This window comes from Amborella trichopoda, chromosome 1 (genome assembly GCF_054954075.1).
Source record: "Amborella trichopoda isolate Santa Cruz 75 chromosome 1, AtrichopodaSantaCruz75HAP2 v2.0, whole genome shotgun sequence".
Classification (NCBI taxonomy): domain Eukaryota; kingdom Viridiplantae; phylum Streptophyta; class Magnoliopsida; order Amborellales; family Amborellaceae; genus Amborella; species Amborella trichopoda.
In genome coordinates, this window is record NC_142336.1 from 56,920,901 (window position 1) to 56,943,973 (window position 23,073).

Below are 23,073 nucleotides of genomic sequence, written 5' to 3' on the forward strand. Positions count from 1 at the left end.
TTTTTCTCTCAATGGTGATTTTCTGCATATTTATGTGAAAGCTTTCCCACTTTTACACTATCTCCATCATCGGATTAAAGAGAAATAAATGACAAGAAAAGGCCTTTTTTATGCAATATCAGGTTCCAAATTTCTAAGGTAAGCTCCATCATTCTGATAATCACAATTCTTTCTTATTTTTTCTTCGGAAATAGGCAAAGAAACTAATATAAGAAACAAAAAAAGGTCACCCCATTTATATTCAGGTAGCCATCACCTGCTTCCTCGTGCAGCAGCAGGAAGAGGCTGAACAGCGGCAAGAGGATTCACATGGACGGAAAATGCAAGCTGCCAGGCATCTACTAGAGCCTTTCTTAAAGCCAAAGCCTGCTTCACAATGGTGCTGAACCAAGAATCAAGCAAAATACTATAAATCAATAAATTCTACAACTTTATCATTAGAAATTCATTTGTATGAAGTCACCCCAAAAGAGTATCATGCCTTCAGGTATAACAGAAAAGGAAGAAGTGCATGTTGTTGCATAGCACTAAAATTTTGAAAAATTGGGACATACCTGATAACATACATATCACAATTTCAGATTACTTTCCCTAATCAGTTTCAGCGATATTTTTCCAAAAATTTTCGCAAATCACAACAATACTTTAAAAGTATTGAAAATAGATGTTGTCTTCCTAATATAACAATAAAAAGTTGAAGCTGCCATCCCATATTCCAAAGCACTCAAAAATATATGTACTAAACCACCCCCTAAAATTTCATGTTGTTTGTTGCTCTCAAAGATTAGATAAAGAGATTGATAAATAACATGTTTTTTGTGTTTTACGTCCTCTAAATATGTCAGAAAATCCCATGCCCTTGTGTGAATGTGTGTCGAGCCATGAATGGGAATGCATTTGCAGGTCTGGAGATGATGTAAAGTTTGTAAGAGAAGCGTCAACTTATGAGGATTAGAGGAATCTTACCGCTTTATGATATCGTGTTTCCTATGGAAAATGTAGTAAATAAAGAAGACCAATGATCCCCATATTGCGATCTTTCCATGAGCGGCCAGTAAATGCATGTAACCAAACTTTGCATTAATTTTACGGAACCACATGTGTAATGCGTATACAGGCTTCTTTAAAAGCACTAAAGACTTATGGTTGCCTCCTGAAATGGATCCACAATCATTTCCTGTGTGCCTTGGAGGTTTTGCCTCAACAACTCCTGAATACCCATCCCCTCCAGATTCAGCGAATCCTTTACCAGAAATGGCAAGACCTCCCTTTCTCTCAATCTGCTGAGCTGAAGAACTGGCTTCACTAAGAGAAGCAGCAGCGTGTAATTTTCTCAACATTCCCTACAGAAATAAGTAGCATTCATTGGTCACTGTTATTTTTTGATGTAAGCTGGGCATTCAGATGGAAAGCCAAAGAAGCACCAAGAAGATGGATTTATCCGTAAATGTTTAATGGGTTCATCAAGGAGAACTGTGGCAATATTATGTTATAATAAAATACTAAAACCATACAAATGGCAGCACAAATGAGAGAATGCTGGTGTCTTTCTAGTATGGTTGATATACCATGCAAATACCCAAAATGGATAACTTCTTGTCATCTTTGATAGGCAGTGAAGATATAGATACTGCAAAACCAATTGCTAGACCCCAGATGTAAATATCCTGATATCCAACATGGATAAAAAAGATATATTATCGAGTACCATATACAGTACAAATTCATGAAAGAATAAAGACTAAGATATAGAGCAAATTTTGGCATCGTTTAATTACCTTATTATTTGCACACTAAAGAAGATAAATCCTCAGGGTCCTAACATGCAACCAGAGAACTCCAATAACTTGAGACTATTAGCACATGTTTGAATGTACTCATTATCACTGATTATTCACTGTTTAAATAAAACTAATCATGATAATAAATTATCTGTTCTTTGGCAATGTCCATCATAGAGTTATCTAATAAACTTATGGGCAGTTTCACATATGAGTTCATCGTTTGAAAAGCCGTTTTAATTTATTCAAAGTAATTTGCTGAAAATCACATGTTTTTACAATACATAGCTAAAATGGCTGAAAATCACCACCATCATCGTCATCAAAGCCTTTTCCTAACAAATTGGGTTCAGCAATGGCTGAAAATCACCAAAGAAGTTAATAATATATGTAATACAAGGAGCGTATGTCCAAAGTATTATATTATTTAGGATAAGATAGTTTATTCCAGATATAATTAATTGTCATCGAAACAGGTCCTTAATATACAATGACTCGAAACCACAACAACCAGGTATACAACTGTTAACCTTCATGAAAATTACCAGGTATACAACTGTTAAAAATAATGTGCAAGCAAAGCCGCAAGCAAATTTGGTTTAATGCCCACAAAACACTCGTTTTGGCAATAAATAGAAGGATGTCAAGAAAAAGAAAAAAAGGTTGGAAAGATATTAGCTTGTACCTGCCTTTCCTCTTCCAATATATCAGCATTCTCCAACCATGACATCGCATGCTTAGCATTCTTCAAAATCCTCCCATGAAGGACAACAGCATAAAATTCTGCAACCTTCAAATACTCTTCAGTTCTCAGGGAACACTGACGAATATATTTCTGAGAACATGAGTTTTCTGTTTCCAAGTTTGCAAGGACATAACAAGATAGACCTTCAGAGTACTTCCATTTTCCAAGGAACTCCTCCAAGGTCACTCGAAGAGATGATGCACATCCTTCTGATATTTGCAAGCACGCTCTGATAAATCACACCAAGAAAATCGACGACATCTAGATTCAAAATATTTTACAAGAACTAACAATCAAGCAATAATGGAAACCAATGCTCATTATACCCTTATAATAGGTTTTAAGTATACCCGGTAACAAGAGCTTGAATAGGAATGGCTGTCACTGAACCAAACAAAACTTTCAACTCATGCAACATCTCTTGAGTCCTGAATTACAACCAAGAAGAAGGAAAGTAAATCAAGTTTCTACTTCCATATCACTTTTATAAAGTAACTTGGAAACAAGAAAATGCCATGAGATTAAAAATGCCCTAAGTCCTTGGTTTCCCATGAGATAACACTAACTATTTATGCTAATATTTTCAAGAAGTACCTTCAACAATTATTAATACAGCAACATAACAATGAGCAGACCATGATAGCTAAAGGCAAAAGGAGACATTTGGATGCCAATAGAAAAACAGTTCTCAAAATGATCTCCACTTTTGTGAATAAATTTTTTCAAAAAAGTTAACTTTCAAAGTTGATTAGAAAGGAATGTAAAACAAAAGGCATCAAAAGCATTAAATTACAATGGGGTGCAAAGTGCAATGAATCTAAAAAACACAGTTCATCTCTAAAGAACCCACCTTTGATGGGAGAATCTGTGTTCATGTTGGCTTTTCTATAGATTTAATGAAAACAAACCTCCATAGAGCAGATAGACTCTAATTTTCATGAGCAAATAAGTCTTCCTTAGCCAGGACTTTCTCACAGAACAAATGCACAATATTCACTGAATCCACACAACTACCGTTTTCCTTAGCCAGGACTTCCTTAGCTTTGACCTTCTTGAGTTAAACGTCAAAGATCGAAGAAGCAAGAGCCTCCTTAATTACAGCATCTTGTTCTAGTCCTGAAAAAGATTTGATCTGAGAATTGAGCCTTAATGTTAACCACGGAGGCATCTCCCTATACCTGATTCCTGTACTATGAATGTTTCCTTCGAAATATAAAATCATTAATTCACCACCACAATCCAACCTTACCACTCTATGATTACCCCTAGAATCTTTTCAGGTGCTTAGAGTCATCTTGATCCATTCCTCTACCGCTATATTTTTTTTTTTTGAGAAATGTTAACTTCTGTAAAGACAGTAAATTATATATATAGGAAGAACTACAACCAAAAAAGTATAGAGAAAGAGCAAGACTGCTCATAGGGGGAGAAAGAGAGAAGTTCCTAATTAAGACCAAGACACGGTCTCTTGAAGGCCAAAAGGAAAGAACAAAAGATAAATAACAAAAAGAAAATCAAAACCAGAAAAAATCCTAAAAGACCAATAAAGCCAAAGAACACTTAAAAAGCCTGACGACATAAGAAACTGGAAAAACACAAAGAGAACTAGAGGTATTATGGCTCAGTTTGTTGATTGGCATCCCGAGGGTGTAATGATGAGCACTGTGAAGTACTGGGCCTGATATGATTGTAGGGGTACTAGCAGGTACCAACTAAATTTGAAGTCCTGTGGGCAGGGAGTTGACGAGCTTCCTGTCCTGATTTTGAGGGGCATTTGTCCTTACTAGCAACAGTTCTTCAGGGTACAGAGTCGCACAGGAGTAAGAAGAGAGAGAGAAAGAGAGAGAGAGAGAGAGAGAGAAGAATGAGAGGGATAGGATAGGCAGACAGAAGATAGAAGACAAGCTCAGCAAGTGAAAGGCTGAGTGGGGGAGAAGATGTGAGGAAGTAGTGGAAAGGAAAGGGGTAGGGGCAAGGGGGAAAGAGGGGTAAACCAAATAAATAAAATTGAAAGATGGACTTGACAGTTGGGCTCTTGTTGCAGCACTCCTTCACAGCAGAGGGTCTTCGAAGCATGGAAACCTCTCAGGGGTCAAGGGAGCAGTGAGGGAGAAAGAATACATGCAGGAAAGTTCCAGCTTCTTCACAGACCTAAGAGGGAGAAATAAAGAGAATAGAAGACCTCAGGAGGTTGCCATGGCTTAATTCGTGAGGGAGAAACGACAGAGAGGGGGGACCCCTCTCTGGGGGCGGGGGGGGTGGGGGGATAGGAGCATGAAAGAAAAGGATGAAGAGCGCGAGAGGAGATAGAAAGGTTAAATAAAGTGAGGTTAAGAGGATAAGTACAGAAGACCCAGGTAAGGCAAAGAGACTAAAGTGGGAGAAAGAGAAAAGTAGCAGAATAGGTAAAGATGGGTGGGGATGGGGTACATGGTTAATAGGGCTGGGGTGAAAGTCAAAATATCAGGGTTTATCTTTCCTTCATTTTTTTCCATTTTTTCCCCTTTTTTCCCCCTGCTTTTCTTTTTCTTTTTCTTCTCCTTTTTTTTTTTTTTTCCTTTTCCTTTTTTCCTTTCCCTTTTTTTTTCCCTTTTTCCTTTATATTCTAGGCTCAGATGGGGGTAAGACGAAGGAGGGGAGGTTAGGCAGTTTGGAGAGAGAAGATTGAGTGTTAGAGATCCTAAGGGTGAGACAGTGCACCTGGGCCCCAATTGATTCCTTTTGCCAGTTGATCAACTTCTTGAAGATGACCTGTGGTAGAGAGCTGCACAAAAAGTGGATGTGCTAAAAAATGGAGTCGAGCATATCCAAGGAGGTTCCTGCTGGTGTGTTGCCCAAACTATACTATTTCTGGAGTCTGACTCGATAAATGTCCCTTCTGCAGAAGACCCTATTGCTGCCACATGTTTGAGACCCTCAGCAACGCCAAAGCCTCCGCATAAGTGGAGTCTTTGAAACCTATAAATTCAGACAAAGTCCACAGGGTCGTAGATGAATCTGCAAGAAAACCCCCCCTATTCCCAAAGGTCCAGGGTTCCCCAGGGAAGATCTATCTACGTTTCTTTTCAGGAAAAAGGAAACCAGGTGGTGGGGGTGTCCAGAGAGGCTTAGGTCTGTTGGTAGAGGAGATAGGGATGGAAGCAAAAGTTGGTATGGATTTGGCGCCGAGGGACATAAGGGTTGAGATAGTTTCAAAAATGGATTGCTGAGTTTTGAGGGTTCCTCTGAAGGGTCTAGCATTTCACTCAAGCCGCAAGCTCCATAGCAAAGCTGCAACAGATAAGTGCCACAGTTTTTTCCCTTCTTTTGAGAAAGTGGGGTGGAAAGGATTCAAAAAGGCTATTCAAGGTTGGGGGGGAGGGGGGGGCCGTTTGTGACCCATTGTAAACCACAAAGCTTAAGTAATGATGACCATAATTCTATACTATAGAGACCTCACAGGGATGGGAGATATTCTCCTCCTCCTCAAGACAGAATGCAACGGTTAGGGAGAAGGGCACCCCTAGGTTGAAGTTGGTCCAAAGTTAGAGTTTTACCTTGTAGGAGTATCCTACCATGCCCATGCAGGAACACAACTGACAATCCTATATTTGCATGCTCCCATAAGCCCTGAAAGATTGTAAGCAATCACATTAAGAGCAACCCTATACAATGGTGGGCCCAGCATAAAATCAAGATCAAGCCAAAGATGTAGAATGTGCGAAACAATGAATTCCTTGCTCCTGCCATGAGCTCGCAATAGACCAGGTGGTCAAAACCCATTCCGATCATATACAAAATGGAAAACTAGAAGACCATTTTTTATCATGATTACCCATGGGAATCATGCCTTATACAGTCAGCCGCCCAAAAGCGGCCACAGCGCAAGATTGCAAACCTCCCCAATAAAATATTCCTACGAAGTAAGAATGAAAATCCCCACTAAAAACCACATAGATACGCCAATATAGAAACCTAAGTAGCCAAATCATTCACAAATGAAGGAACCAAGGTTTCTCATAGAAGCTGTTTGTAAGTACTTTTATAGGTTTCGTTGAAGGAAAAGCTGAGAGGTTTTATATGGACCTCTTCAATATTGATAGTTTACCAATTATGGATGGATTGACCTGGATTAAGATATATCCAAATAAGAACATTGCTCCATCGTCAAAAACACAATACTTCTCACTTGCTTTGGTGTGTAATGGAGGAACGAATTAATAAAGTGGCAATACCTTGCACCAATTTAAATCTACATACAAATATCTCTCTATTGCTTTGCAATGGGAATGGCCAGCTTATATTCCTTGGGTGTAAAAATGAATCATGAAACATTGACAGAATCTCTATTTTCCAAGATAATCATCTTTCTTTATTCGTTATTCATTATTCAATTCTCTCCCTAGTTGACAATTTGAGAATAATGGGTAATAATTCTCCTATACAATAAGTGGTAACCCAAGTTAAATTCATGGCCCACTTCAGGGTCAGTTGATGTCCCTGAAGCATCCATGACCATATCTCATGTCAATCCTTCATGTCCCTCAACCTCATCATCATCAACTAACCACTCCATAGCATGGTCCATATTTTTTTATCTGATGGGGTCTCTCTTAGCAAACCTGTCCTTCAAGAATTGATTGTACTTGACATAGACTAGGTCATTGAGCCTCTTTGATTCAAGCATATTCATTTTCTTTATATGAATCTAACAAAATCAAATGAAACTAATTAAAAAATCTAATATCTATGGTTCATGTATTATTTATAAAATTATACAAATTACCCTTACGGCCTTACCCCTTCAAAAGTACTCTAATTGCGCTCACAACTGGATGAAAAAGTGGTTAGGTTTACGATCCGAATGGCCAACTTTTATAAATTTGGAGAACTACACCCATGTTGGCTCCACCAATGGGCTGCAAAGATAAAAAAAATCATAAATAAATAATAGAATTACTTGATTACTTGAACTTGATGAAGATGAACTTAAGAATATTATTAATACCTACATTAATTTTGGCCTTTGCCTCATTGCCATTGGGCTCCCAAAAGACTTTAGTGAGCACTTGTAATTTATCAGCTCATCAGCGCATATAATATCCTGTATATCAGGATCAGGGACTAGCACCTCTACACACTCATTAAATCCATTCATAATTGTGTCATTTGTTTGCATATCCTTGTCAATATAAAAAAAAGCTAGATTCAAATAATGGCCGATGTAGCTGCCTATCCTACTTCTCATCAATAATCTCCCAAACATGCTTGTAGCGGGTTTCTTCATCATTGAAATTTTGGGCTATCTCTCTTTTGCATTTCTCCACAGCATCATATATGTAGCCCATAGATGGCTTGTCACTATCAACCATGCGAAAGACTTTGACAGGAGAAAAAAATACCTTAACAGAGTCATTTACCCCTCTCCAAAAAGCCTTAGAAAGTATAATATTTCTCACCTTCTTCCCAAACTGATCCTTAACCACTTGCATGCTCTCCACTCATCAGAGATAAACATTTGCCTCAACTGCACTCTCCTCAAATGTTTGCTATCTAGGCATAAGTACCAGGTCGCAAATCTCGTGACCCCAGGCCACACAATCTTTTTCTTCTTTGTAGAGGTGCGCATCATGTAGAGGGTGAGATGGTGGCTATAAATGAAATTTGTAACTAACTTGGCCTTCTTCACTGCACCTGATATCTCGGTTAAACCGCCAAGAGCCTCAAGCACGAGGTCTATACAATGTGCTGCATATAGTGTCCAAAAGATTCTAGGATAAGCTATTCGCAACAAATTAGATGCAGCAACATTTGGAGCAGCATTGTCTGTGACAACCTGTACAACAAGATGCTCCCCAACCTCCTTGATTCCCTTCTCTATCACTTGAAATATGTAATGGGCATCATGGATATGATTAGAGGCATCAATACATCTCAAAAAGACAGCCCCTGCAGGACAATTCACAAGAAAATTCATCTGACTTCTTTTCTTCCTATTGCTCCAAGCATCAGTCATAATAGAAACCCCATACCCATGCATCCTTCTTCTAGAACTTCCTTTGTGGCATTTGCTGCCTTTTTAAAAAAAGGCTCTGAAAGCTCATATGGGGTTGGGGGTTTCATCTCAGAGCCAAATTGGCCAACTGCCTCTATCGCAGCATAGAAGCTGCTTAAGCGAGCGGTATTGAAAGGAATGCCCGCCTCATAAAATCATGTAGCAAGATTATATGCAGCTCTATCTCTCTCTTCCTTCTTGATTCTATTTTCAATGGTGGTTTGCTTTTTTGTTTTCTCTCCTGCACCTTAGGGTCAGGCTGAGATAAAAAACTATCCATAGGGCCTATAACCCGAGGCTTCTTAGTCTCAGAACCAAAAGCAATTACAACTCCCTTCTCCTTCCCCTTCCCCTAATAATAGATTGCTCAACCTCTTGACATCCCTCCCTTTCCTCATCACTACCATCATCATCAAAATTAACCTGAACCCCAGACTTAATATCTGCTATAGAGGCAAATCTCTCATCTTTTTTCAATTGCAACATGTTCAAAAAATTATTTATTTCATCTTTAACAACATCATGAGTCTTTCTACATGGGGCAACATCCCCCCTAATACCGGTAAGATGTTTCTTGAACCGGTTTATGCCCCCTTTTGTATCCTTTTCACAAAACTTACATTTTATACAATTTTTACCATTAGGATCTAGGTTATAGTCATATTTCCAACTGGGATCACCACTCCTATTAGATCCCAAAGAAGGCATCTAAAAAATAATGCAAATTACTAAAGCAATAAAAAAATCACTTACTTTGAGTTTGATTGCTCAAACTTCCACCTCAAATATGTTTCTAAATACTCAAAATCTTTTAAAAAAACCCTAATAACTTTACAAAACATCAAAAAGTAAATCTAATATCAATGGGTGATGTTTTGATCAATATTTGTTAATTTTGAGAAACCCTTCAATCCTAAAAAATTCTCAAAAAACTAGATTTTTGGGGGCTCTCTCTCTAAAATTGACTCCAACAAATTTTAGGGTTCAAATGAACCTAAAACCCTAATTTTTGGAACTTAAAAACAAACAAAAAAAAACCAAAATTGCCCCTATCAAAATCAATTTTCGCCCCTGGGCGCCCGCCTAGGCGGGTTCCGTACCGCCCAGGGATCGACCGCCCAGATTGGCTGCCTAGGCTTTTCGGACCGCCTAGGCAATGGGCGGTCCACTTTTTGAATCATTGCCCACATTAACAATTAGAATACTAGAATAAATCTTTTAAATTTCATCACATTTTCCTTGATTAGTACAAAATTTTCTCTCACTTCCCTCATATTAAATTTTGAGTTCCAAAGAACCGGATTAAATTTTAAATGGTCAATATAAGGTATATTAAAACTAAAGCTAAAATGTTTTTGAAGTTTCTTGTAACTATATCTTCTATAATTTTATTTTTGCCGACTTTGCATAGGCTTCAATGGGTTGAACATTGAAAAACCAATTAGTTTCAATCGAAGTTTTTTTTTTTTTTTTGTTATGATTGTATGGAAAAAATTTATATAAGGATGCAACCTTATAATGTAGAACTACGGATGCGCCTCAAAAAATCCATCAGAAAAGGTAGTTTTAATGTTGAAAAACCCTTTGATTGATCATCTCGACATCGAGATGTATGACCATGAAAAATAAAAAGATTTTAAGTCTCAGAAATAGTGCATTTTACAACATATTATCTACACCGTCCATTTTCAATATTTTCATATGTTTATAGATCTACTTGATTTTAACCGTTTTTGAATTTTATAATTAGATATAAAAATAGATTTTGAGATAATCCTAAGAACATTTGACATCAAAATTATATACCATGATAAAATTTGAAGGTGCACCTTACCTCTACAGCTACGGGTGCATCTGTATGCCAACTGCACCCTTCAAATAAAGCACTCATTGTTTTTTTCTTTCTTGTTTCTTAATTTATTTTCCCATGTACTGTTGTACATCCCGAAGGTTACCAAAGGTTAGAGAGCCATAGAAACTGTACCTTCTTTTCGAATACCTTAATACACACTTAGTACTAATGAAAGACAATAGGATATCCTTCTAATCATTGGCATTCTTCAAAAAATTGTTGATCTAACGGACGGACTTCTTTGTGGCATTATATCATTTTTCTTTCCACAACTTGTTTCTTTCTCAAGACTGCATGCAAATAATTTGTGTGTGTGTGTCTATGCATGTGGAAACAAAAGTTTAAAACAAACAAAAACCAGAGGGGTGTTTGATTACTGGAAGCCTCAGCTTCCAATACTGTATCAATTCCTGTGTTTGTTAAACAGGAATGTAATGCTGTTTTGGAACCTGCAGCTTCCAAAACAGAGTACATTTACGCTTAAATTTGGAAGCCGCAGTCTCCAAGCTAACCCATGGAAGCGGTGGCTATGGCAACTGCCTCTTCCACCAGCCAAGCAGGCCCCAAAAGTTGACAATACTCATGAAAAAGGTAATTATGGCAGCAGAAATTCCACAGCTCTAGAGTAAAGCTTCATAATAATAATTCAAAATAGTCTATACAGAAAATGCAAAGCCTCCAAAAATCCAGAATATGTCAGCTCTCATAAACAAACAAGCATTAATACATGAATTCAATAACTATCAGAAAAAAAAGGAACCTCAAGGAAAAAAAATAAAAATAATAAATGAATTCCTCCCATTCGAAACTATCAAATTTCATCAAGTACATCAGAAAAAATTGAATTGGGTACCTTCCTAACTCTTTGTAGGACTGAATAAACACCATTGCAGCCGATTCTTTCATGTCATCAATTTCCAAATTTTCTGTCGACTCTGAACAATTAACATTGCATAGCTGTTTTATTATTGATGAAGACAATGAAGCCGCTTCCTCAAACATACAAGAGACAAGAAAACTGATACAAGGAAACCAAGAAGAAAATCACTTTATTCACCAAAACAACGAAAAACAATACTTCATTACATTTTTTAAAAATAATGACGAAATTGATGTGGCTGGATGCATATTAGTGTGACAATGGCCAAAAATGTCGCACATTTCATATTTATTTCAATATGTAATCATTCACATACTAATGAATTGCATTTTATACTTTATATGATGAAGTCGAATCCAGTCATATAAAGAGATGTCAAATGAAATAGATATTATCAGATGCATGATGCATAAAATTTCCATTAATTTTAGAAACTATTCCAATGAGAAGAATAAAATTAGACTATTATAGCCCCTTTAAAGAAGACAATTGGGTTTAAAAAATAATTCAATGTTTTTGGACATAAAACTCAGAAAAGGGTTGGAAAAGTACCTTTCTGATAGCTCAATTTGTTCCCAATTTACTACACATGGAATGGAAAAATCTATATCCGATTCAACGATTTCTTCAGTTGCATGTGAGAGAGACTGCATCATGATCATGGACAATACAGTTTTAATGTAAAAGTTTAATTCTGAAAGACTGCATCATGATCAAGAACATAATAATTCCTGTGCAGCAATTATTTTAATGAAGGATTACACAGTTTATCTCGAAACATTCTCCATCAAAATCATTGAGTTGCACATTGAATCAATACTCTTAAATCCATACAAGAAAACAAATATGAAACTCGTGATCATAATAGCATTTAATAGAGAAAATGAAAAAACCTATGAAGAAGGAGATTACATTAGCATCCATGGCAAGCCGGTCTCCACTCTTGTCAGTTAAGATGTTCAGAACCAGCTCCTCAACCTTAATATCCCTCTTGGTGTTCGTACGCTTCTTCTCTGAAGCCTGTGAAAGTACCAGAAAATCCCCATAAAACAAATAAAATGATATTGTAGTATAAAAGCTTAGAAGGCAGTACTGACCAACTTTAACTGGGAAAAATCATAGAGGAGAAACCAGAAAAGTCACAGAATACTGGGATATATGGCGAGTTTGGATGCAGGGTTAAAAATTCTTTTCAATAAAAAAACTTATCAGTTTTCTCAGGCTCATCTTAAATTTACTGGAACTTCATTTCTATGAACCGTTTGGCCGTCGGAAGAGAGTAGAGAAGTAACCTTTTTTCTCTTTCTAAAAAGGAGAAGGAGGAGGCATGCTCTCCCATTTCTCTCTCCTAAAAATTCTTCTCACAAATCTGCTGCCGCTTAACGCAGAGCACGAAAGCCCTAATTTGCAATTCAATTAAGGGAAACCAGAACACCCGAGTCTCCAATTTTGTTGGGGAAAGCATGAAATCCTAAAACCGCTATTCAATTTGCAATCCTCCATTGAACCATGAACTGTTTTAGGTCAAACATCTCCCCTTTATTTTGACACATTACCGCTGCATTCGCAAATTTTATACCAGGGATAGACATTGATAATTAAATTGGAAACCGTCTTAGTTCTCATCTCTCTCTCGATTCTACAAAGCCGTGATAAGGGTTTTGATGTTGAAGCGCTGGAGAGAGAGGTTTGCATGTTATAGAGAGAGAGAGACAGAGAGGTTGGCTTGTTGTAGAGAGAGGAGATGTTTACCGTGGTGAGAGTTGCATGGGCAGCGGAGAGGTGCTGGAGGCCGTGGGGCGAGGAAGGAGATTGACTCCGATTTGTTTACCATGGATGCAGTTTTTCTAAGGCCCAGGCATATGAAACAAAATGTGTAGCCTCACTGCAAAAGTTTTTTAGGAACACACAACAGGTTTCTTTTGTATAAGGGTGCGGTTGGCATGCGGATATCTTTTGTATAAGGGTACGGTTCGCATACCGATGCATAGGTAAGGGTACGGTTTGCATACGGATGCATAGGTAAGATGCAACATCAAATTTTAACATGATATATAATTTTGATGTAAAATGTTTTTAAGATTATCTCAAAATTTATTTTTATATTTAATTATAAAATTTTAAATTTTAAAAATAATTCAAATCAAATAGATCTATAAACCTATGAAAATCTTAAAAATCGATAGTCGGATAATATGTTGTAAAATGCACTATTTATGAGATTTAAAATCTTAGAAAAATTACTTAGTTATACTTTACGTTATTACAAAACTATCGAATAGTTTCTGCTATTACCTATCTGTCTATTTTTTCACATCGTAACGAAAACTTAAACGTTTTTTTCATGTCATAACGAAAAAAATTTTAAAATACAATTTTACCTTTTTTTGGTTGTCGAACAACCAAATTCAAACCGAAAAATTCAAAAATTTATGTTGCTGAAGAACTAAAAATTCAAATTTTTCAATTGTTAAGTGATTCAAGAAGTGAAATTTTTTTATTAAAAAATTTCGATTGTTGAAGAACAGAAAATTTTAACTTTCAAGTTCTTCAATAACTGAAATTTTTTTCCATACGCACTCCCCTTTTTCAACAATCGAAAAATTTGAATTTTCAATTGTTCAACAACCAAATTTTTTTATTATATGTACTACCCTTTTTCAACAATTGAATTCAATGGATTTTCAATTGTTCAACAATTGAAATCCTCTATACCCTTCTTTAACCACGCTTTACCTGTCTTTGCCATTTAAACTCTTCCCGATGTTTATCTATGTAGACTACTCATTGTACAGAGAATGGATAAACATAGATAAGAGTTTAAACCAATATTTTAAAAAACGCCGAGTCGAACCGGACTCTCCCGGTTCGACTTGGGAATCGCCATGGACGGATCGAATCAGCGAAAAAAACGGGAATCGTTCGGTTCTAGAGAGAACCGGACGATTCCGTACAGTAACTTGCCGATTCACTGCGAGTCCGTACAGTGAATCGACGAGTCCCGTACGGTTGGCTTTTTTTTTTTTTTTTTTTTTTTTTTTTTTTTGTTTGTAATCCATGATAGAATTTTTTGTAATACTTTATCGATTTTTTTGTAATCCATGATCGAATTGTTTTTTTTTTTTTTTTTGTAATCCATGATCGAATTTTTTGTTTTTGTAACCCATGATAGAATTTTTTGTAATCCATGATTGAATTTTTTGTTTTTGTAACCCATGATAGAATTTTTTGTAATCCATGATCGAATTTTTTGTAATCCATGATCGAAATGTTTGTTTTTTTTTCTTGTAATCCATGATTGAATTTTTTGTTTTTTTGTTTTTTTTTTGTAACACATGATAGAATTTTTTGTAATCCATGAACGAATGTTTTGTAATCCATGATCGAAATGTTTGTTTTTTTTTTGCAATCCATGATCGAAATGTTTGTTTGTTTTTTTGTAATCCATGATCGAATTTTTTGTTTTTTGTTTTTTTTGTAACCCATGATAGAGTTTTTTGTAATCCATGATTGAATTTTTTGTAATCCATGATCGAATTGTTTTTTTCTTTTTTTGTAATCCATGATTGAATTTTTTGTTTTTTTTTGTTTGTTTTTTTTGTAATCCATGATTGAATTTTATGTAATCCATGATCAAATTTTTTGTAATCCATGATTGAATTTTTTGAAAATTTGTGATTTTTTTTTTTTAATCCATGATCGAATTTTTTTTTGTAATCCATGATAGAATTTTTTGAAATTTTTTGATTTTTTTTTTTAATCCATGATCGATTTTTTTGAAAATTTGTTTTTTTTTTTTTTTAATCCATATTATTCAAAGAGAAAATGAGAGAGATGGTGATTCTGAGGCCACTCTATCCCAGCCATATTATTCACATATCGAGTCCCAACAACAACAGTGTAGAGATGAGCACGGCAGTGCAGGTGAGCATGAAGGATAGACAATCTTCAAGGATTTTAGATTGGGAACACAACAAAACACTAACACTCAGGGATTTGGGAATAGTCAGACGCCTGCTAATATCGATGATTCGTTTTTAGATCGAATCGATGAATTGTTAAACGAATTTAATCAATGGCACCAGCGTGACCAAGAAGAACAATAACGTCGTCTATCATTTTATTTTTAGATCATATGTTACTAATTTTATGTTTTATTGTAGTCCATGTATGTTGATATACTTATTCCATGATAATTCTATGTTTATCCTTTTGTGTGATGTAAATTAAATGTTGAATGGCGGTTCATGCAGGGAAAGAACATATCAATATTCGCATATTCATTCAAAAACATGAAAATTCTTAATGGAGTACCCTCATTTCTTATTTAATTCCTAAAAAACAACATTTATAATGAATTTTAATAATTTTTTCGGATTTTTCTTAAGCTTTATTATGACCGATTCACCCAATTCTCGATCCGGATCGCCGATTCACCGATCCGGATCGCCGATTCGCCTATCAAGATCGCCGATTCACCGATCCGGATCGGTTTTTTGGGAGCCCGATCCGGGTCACCGATCCGTTTTTTTTAAACCAATGGTTTTGAAAACGGATCGGTGACCTGGATCGGGCTCCCAAAAAACCGATCCGGATCGGTGAATCGGCGATCCGGATCGGGAATCGGGTGAATCGGTCAGAATAAAGCTTAAAAAAAATTCGAAAAAATTATTAAAATTTATTATAAATATTGTTTTTTAGGAATTCAATAAAAAATGAGGGTACTCCATTAAGAATTTTCATGTTTTTGAATGAATATGCGAATATTGATATGTTCTTTTCCTGCATGAACCGCCATTCAGCATTTAATTTACAGTATTTCGTGCTCATCCCTACACTGTTGCTGTTGGGACTCGATATGTGAATAATATGGTTGGGATAGGGTGGCCTCAGAATCATCATCTCTCTCATTTTCTCTTTGAATAATATGGATTAAAAAAAAAAAAAACAAATTTTCAAAAAAATCGATCATGGATTAAAAAAAAAATCACAAATTTTCAAAAAATTCTATCATGGATTACAAAAAAAAATTCGATCATGGATTAAAAAAAAAAAATCCCAAATTTTCAAAAAATTCAATCATGGATTACGTAAAATTCGATCATGGATTACATAAAATTCGATCATGGATTACAAAAAAAAACAAACAAAAAAAAACAAAAAATTCAATCGTGGATTATAAAAAAAGAAAAAAACAGTTCGATCATGGATTACAAAAAATTCAATCATGGATTACAAAAAACTCTAGCATGGGTTACAAAAAAAGCAAAAAACAAAAAATTCAATCATGGATTACAAAAAAAAAAACAAACATTTCGATCATGGATTACAAAAAAAAACCAAACATTTCGATCATGTATTACAAAACATTCGATCATGGATTACAAAAAATTCTATCATGGGTTACAAAAAAAAAAAAAAAAACAAAAAAATCGATCATGGATTACAAGAAAAGAAAACAAACATTTTGATCATGGATTACAAAAAATTCTATTATGGGTTACAAAAAACCAAATTCGATCATGGATTACAAAAAAACAAAAACAATTCGATCATGGATTACAAAAAAATCGATCAAGTATTACAAAAAAATCTATCATGGATTACAAACAAAAAAAAAAAAAAAAAAAAAATTCCGTACGGACTCGCCGATTCACTATTCGGACTCGCCGATTCCGTACAGTGAATCGGCGATTCACTGTACAGAATCGTCCAGTTCTCTCTAGAACCGGATGATTTCCGCTTTTTTAGGCGATCCGGTCCCCTTTCACGATTTTCGAGTCGAACCGGGCGAGTCCGGTTCGACTCGACGTTTTTTAAAACGCTGGTTTAAACCCTAAGGTCTAGAGAGAACGGATAAACATGTGAGAGTATGGATAAATGTTTAAACCCACACCTATGTTAATCCATTATCATTCTATACCTTATATTGGGTGCGTTTAAACCATAGTTAGCAAGTCGGGAACTTTCAATTAATCGGCTTAGCTTAAAATCGAGAATAAATCATTTTATTTTAAAAAGTTGGATGAAAAGTTCTGTTATAAAATACGAATCGATAAAAATACTTCCTGTAAAGGTATCGCCAATATATCGGACTAGGCTCTAAAAATCGAAGTAAAAAATCAGATAAATTAAAATGTTAGAAATTTTGAAAATAAAAATTGCAATACAATTTATGACATCTTTCTTCACAATACTCCCAAAATGGAACTTTTGACCTAACCATGGTATCTTCTTTCCTGTATTTTAATAAATAAAAAATATAGAATATATAAGTCAACATATTAAGGGTTCATGCTCTTTATAAAAAATAAACTAATGAGTTCATGGTAAATACACCATATGAATTCTTCATTAAATGCTTTAACAAGCATCACACCTACTTAGTACATACCAAAAAAATACATATAAATTTTTACATTAAATACTTTAAAAAATATCATTCCTACTTAAATACATAGCAAAAAATAGACCACATATTTTTTCACATTAAAATAAAGTAGATCTATAAACATATGGAAATCTTGAAAATAGATGATGTTGATAATATGTTGTAAAATGCATTATTTTTAGGACTCAAAATCTTTTCATTTATCATAGTCGTATGAGATAATCAATCAAACGGTTTTTTAGCATTAAAACTACCTTTTCCGATGATTTTTGAGGTGCATCCATAGCTGTACAATATAAGGTTGCATCCTTACAAAAACTTTTTCCAAAATAATCGAGAGGAGAACACAAGGTAAAGGTCGTAGCTGTACAATATAAGGTTGCATCCTTACAAAAACTTTTTCCACAATGTAAACATAAAAAGGAAGGCAAACTGTAAATCGAGGGAACAAAGGCAGAACGGCGAACTCATCTCCCCTGTTTTTTGAAGGTAATCACAGTTTTTCAAAGAAGGTAAACAATATATGGTTTCATATCTCTCTCTATCTCCCCTGTTTTTCAAATAAGGTAAACCCTAAATCGAATGACAAACTCTACGAAGTGGAAGAAGAAACCCAGAAGGTAAACCCTAAATCGAAAGGGCAAATGAAGCGTTTCAGCAGCTAAATCGAAAGGGCAAATGAAGCATTAGTCTGATAAGGTATTTGTAAGGCAAATGATTTTCTTTACTCATTATTTTCTTTGCAAAATCATACTGAACACTGTATTTTCTTGATGCACACTGTACTTTTCTTGCTGCACACAATTTTTGTAGGGCATTGAAATCATGCTGCACACAGTATTTTTTTTGCAAAATAACCACTGAAATATGCATCATGCTGAAGTTAAAAAGCAAAATAAAAAACAAAATCATACGTTTCATTTTCGGATTTTTTTTATGGAAATAATTTGTTATTTTAGAAATTAGATAGATTAGGAAAATAGTTGTTTTTCTTTCTAAAAACATGGCAAGTAATAAACGCGTTTCTTTAGTTCCTCATAAAAACCGCGTTTTTTAACGGTATTATGAAAAAACCGCGTTTTTTGGCTAACTTTTAAAAAAGCGGTGTTTAAAACGTTTTTTAAAAAATCTCCGATTTTTTGAAAAATTCGTCCATTAATAGCCGAATTGCTAACTATGATTTAAACTCTTCCCTATAGAGTTTAAATGGAAAAAATAGGTAATGCGTAAGGCGTGGGTGAAGAAGGGTACGCAGGATTTCGGTTTTTCAACAACCCAAAAAAAGGGTGTACATATGGAATAGAAATTTATGTTCTTAAAGAACGAAAAATTGAAAATTTCCGCTACTTCAACCACCGAAAATTTTGAATTTTGGGTTTTTCAAAAACCAAAATTGGCCTTGAATTATGTTGTTCAACAACATAAACCGATTTAAAAAAAGGTAAAATTGTTTTTTTTTTTAATTTTCGTTATGACATGAAAAAAAGGGACAAATAGATAATAACCGAAACTATTCAGTAGTTTTGGAATAACATAAATTATAAGTAAATTATAACAGATATATACATAATTTTTCCTATTAGATAGCTTAGAATGAGTCATAAATTTTGAAAAGAAAAATAATATCGAGCTTTTTGTCTAATAAATGACACTTACAAATACCCATTTTGAGACATTTTTATACAAAAGATAAAGGGTGCCGTTTGTATAGAGCCGAGCCTCTAAACAATGAAATTAGAGCCCACTTTCAAATAGTGTCAAGAAATGTGGTTTCAATAAAGATAAAGGGTGCCGTGCGGTTTGTATAGAGCCGAAGGCTCTAAGCAATGAAATTAGAGCCCACTTTCAAATAGTGTCAAGAAATGTGGTTTCAATATTGGAAATCTTTCATTAGCTTTAAAATATATTTTCATCTTTAATTTTAAAATTTAAATATTAAAAAATTGTGTAGATCGAGTAGATCTATGAAAACTTGAATAACTTAAAAATTGACGGTCCAAAATGTGTTACAAGATGCACTATTTCAAAAACTTGAAATTCATTTTTTTCTCAAGTCCATGCATCTTAATTTTGAGATGATCAACTGGAGGAAATTTGGGGATCAAAACAACCTTTTCTAGTGAAATTTTTGAAGTAGGCTCAAGTTTGATTGTTTAGAGCCTATATAAACTTTTCCCAAGATAAATTGTGTATTTGTAGACAATCCCATAATGATATACTCGCGATCCAAAAGATAGGTAATAAGTCAATTTTATCTGAAAAAGTTTAAAGAAAAAATCGGGTCAATAATAAGAATTGCAGAGAATAAGGTAAAATATAGAATGGTGAATATTTCATATATGAAAATTATTACATCTCAAAAAATGTGCAGTCGTGTTTGTGTGCAATTGTGTACATCAAATATTAGGATATATGCAATCAACAAAACATGGAAAGAAACGATATCAATTCATTGATGAATGTCAATCCAGTCATTTAAAAGCCATCCCAAGATTAGGCATTTCTTTAACTATTCACCAAAATAAATAAAAAGATAAGATTCAACTTCCGCATTCTTTATTTGAGAAATAAGTTTTTAAAAACTACCCTCCTGTACTATTGTCTAGCAAGCAGTCCTTCATTCCTCTCACTAGACTACTGCTCAAAACACTGATGACTTTGACTTGGAAGGCCCATGTAGTTCTTTCTATCGGTACTGGGCAAATGCACATTGTTGTAATTGTAGTTATTGCAGTGGCTTAGAAAGTGGCCATGGCTATATTGCTCTTGATCATACAATTTCTTGATCAGCATATTTCTCTCTCCTGACTTCTCAAAATCCATGAAAATATTTCTCTCCCTCTCATTTTTTACCTGGTATTGACCCATGAAATCACTTCTAGAAGGAACACAATTCAAAGGTGGGGTGAGCACATTATTTTTAGGGTCAAAGCCCATCAAGGGACTCACCCCAAAATTCACATTCTGAAATTGCTCCATCTCTCCTGCCCTGTAAAGACCTTCATGCAGTTCCAAATTCTCACTGGGCCTGTAAAGACCTTCATGCAGGCCCAAATTCTCACTGGGTTTCATTGATATGGGTTCAACATTCATCACAGGAAAATTACATGTCAGTAGTTGATTCAACAAGTGTGGGTTTATCATCTCTCCCCTCTCTATCTCTCTAACCTCTTGCTCCTCCATTTTCTGTACCACCCCCACATTCCCCATGCTCAACCTCTCTCTGAGAAAAGAAATCATTGCGTTGAGTCGATTGGCAAGAGCTGCAAGGTATTCTACGCTCATGTGGTCGAGTCGATCGTCCCAAGATGGATAGAGAATTGCCGAGTTCTCCCTCCTCAATGAGTCGAGCTTTTCTTGCACCTTCTTGATCTTGTCTTTCACAAAGCCTGTTGAATTGAGCATCTTCTTTTCTCTGTGCTCTTTGGGTAAGCTCATATACCTTTGAACTACATTCATGCAAGCAGACTTGTCTTCAGGCCATGTTTCTAGATCTCCATTGGGGCTAAAGCTTACGAGGCATGTGTCTACTCCACATAGAATAGAGAACTCTGAGGCTTTCTTCTTTAGGCCTTTCTTTCTCTTTCTAAATGTATCATTTCTCTGGTTTGGACGTCCCATGATGTTGTTATTTCTAGGGAGCTTCGTCTGATCTGCAATAGGGAGGAGAGAGGATTATGAAGAAGAAGTCAGCAGAGAGAGAAGATTATGAACAGGAAGTTCAACAGAGAGAGGATACTATGAAGGAAAAGAAAAATATTGGACAAATGGTCCCTCAACACAATGTACCAGTGTTAACACTCAGCCAAGTCGACTTAGACTTGCCAATCGATTCGGCCTTGGAACCGCCAATTAATTCGGCCTTGGAACCCTGCCGAGGCCAGTTCTCCACGTGCACTTGGGATTATTGTAAAGGTCTTAAAAATTATTTTTATTTTACTAAATGACCAATAAATGATGCAAAAATATGTTTCTGTATAATCTTTGTTCTTTTTATGATCATTTTGGATTTTCCTTATAATATGCTCTATTTTTTGTTCCATTTTTTTTTAGTTGTATGAATGTTTCAAGCTAAAAATTAATTTCCTATATTACCTCTTCTATATACATTTTTTTTTTTCTGTTTTGTGTACTTTTCATATTGTTTAAGATTTATTTAGATTTTTGCTGATTTTTTTTTGTTTTTAACAATAATGTTTTGATTTTGGCAATACTGAAACATTCCCAGGCGCATACACAACTCGAGTCCACTCAAACTTACCCGAGTTACTTAGCTCAACAAGCACCTTAAACCCATTTTATGGGCCAGAATTTTCTGATTCATTCTCTAAAGAAGAGATCAGACGAAGTGGCTGATAAAATGTGGGTTCTTATATTGAAACCTAATGTTCAAGCCTATGTGACCTAAACAAACGACTTTAAGCTTCAAAAGTAAAGATAAAAAGAAACCAGAAATGACAGAAAATGCTAGAAAGTATAGTACTGAGATAGACAAAAGGACCCATTTGGGTAAATCATGACAAGCTTGAACTTATTTATCTTGAGCTGCTCTGGTTACTTCTGAGAAACTAAGGATATTTTGCACCATTTTAAAAAACACATACATACATCACTTCATGAAGGTTCCTAGATATCCATGAAAGGACATGCATTCCTCATCACATTACCTTAGCTAAAATTAGCAGCTAACTATCCAAAAATCACTTCTTCGACAAGCCAGGGTTAGTTAACAGAAGCAACTGAGATGCAAAAATAAATGATTAAAATTCTCCAAAAATACAATAGAATCTCAATCAAGAAAAAGTAAATCAATAAAAGGCATTTCATGCAAGATGCAATTTAGCAACATAAACAGAATATGCTTTAACAAAATCATGAAACAGCAAATTAAAGAAAAATAGAAGTGAGAAGAAAATAAGCACAAACCCATAATTTATTTATTTTTATTCTTAGCATAAACCTTTTAAATCTATGTCCTGCCCAAATTATAGGCTTCCTTTAAAGAAAGGCCAATCTTTTGGTAATATATCAAATAAAGCCTGCATTTTATTTTTTCACAAACCTCTCACATGTGTTTTCAAATGGGTTTTGAACCAAAATACCCCTCTCAAAAATTAGCATCATAACAAATGAAAAAAAAATCCTCTAGAAAACATCAAAATTGGCATCCTAGAACAAATATTTCAAGAGAAATCTAGTAAATTTTTTAATATAAGGTAACACATATTCTTTACCTTTGAACAAGGGAAATTAACATCCCGAAATATTTTCCCCTATTTTAAATAGCACAATTATTTTCTAGGAAGTCACAATGTTGACGAGAGAGAATCTTGATCTCTTGTTAAAAAAATATTTGGTCCAAAAACACTTTAAATAAAAATTCCATGTGG

The 23,073-nt window shown here is 35.0% G+C and overlaps 2 protein-coding genes and 1 long non-coding RNA gene across 8 annotated transcripts; 1 reads left to right on the forward strand and 2 right to left on the reverse strand.

Moving 5' to 3' along the window:
• Window positions 1–13,189, reverse strand: APEM9 (3-phosphoinositide-dependent protein kinase-1). 6 transcript variants are annotated; one of them, XM_088847831.1, is made up of 8 exons: window positions 13,045–13,189; window positions 12,205–12,312; window positions 11,845–11,939; window positions 11,266–11,347; window positions 2,877–2,954; window positions 2,467–2,755; window positions 967–1,343; window positions 1–382 (listed from the first exon to the last, which is right to left on the reverse strand). In XM_088847831.1, exons 4-8 carry the CDS (start codon window positions 11,316–11,318, stop codon window positions 253–255), a joined length of 927 nt encoding a protein of 308 aa, XP_088703957.1. In that variant the 5' UTR covers window positions 11,319–11,347; window positions 11,845–11,939; window positions 12,205–12,312; window positions 13,045–13,189; the 3' UTR covers window positions 1–252. The 6 variants fall into 6 exon arrangements, with proteins under 6 accessions (XP_088703957.1, XP_011625772.1, XP_088703959.1 ...); XM_011627470.3 differs by having other exon boundaries at window positions 11,266–11,430; XM_088847833.1 differs by lacking the exon at window positions 13,045–13,189 and adding an exon at window positions 6,063–6,135 and having other exon boundaries at window positions 12,205–12,313.
• Window positions 13,190–18,085: 4,896 nt separating this feature from the next.
• On the forward strand, window positions 18,086–21,701 carry LOC110007807 (uncharacterized). The gene is made up of 2 exons (XR_002282011.2): window positions 18,086–18,382; window positions 21,322–21,701. It is a non-coding gene; the product is annotated as an uncharacterized LOC110007807 (long non-coding RNA).
• LOC110007806 (uncharacterized) lies at window positions 20,220–21,328 on the reverse strand. Its single transcript, XM_020671140.2, has one exon. The coding sequence runs from the start codon at window positions 21,302–21,304 to the stop codon at window positions 20,318–20,320; it is 987 nt and encodes a 328-aa protein (XP_020526799.1). The 5' UTR covers window positions 21,305–21,328; the 3' UTR covers window positions 20,220–20,317.
• Window positions 21,702–23,073: the final 1,372 nt, after the last annotated feature.

Bases quoted from the DNA above. Each gene is read 5' to 3' on its own strand.
- APEM9 (XM_011627470.3), bottom strand. The intron at 11,431-11,844 runs GTACTTTTCCAA...TCCTTGTATCAG, and splicing joins CAAATTGAGCTATCAGAAAG to TTTTCTTGTCTCTTGTATGT. The intron at 2,756-2,876 runs GTATACTTAAAA...GTGATTTATCAG, and splicing joins ATTCAAGCTCTTGTTACCGG to AGCGTGCTTGCAAATATCAG.
- LOC110007806 (XM_020671140.2), bottom strand. From the start codon at position 21,304: ATGGGACGTCCAAACCAGAGAAATGATACATTTAGAAAGAGAAAGAAA.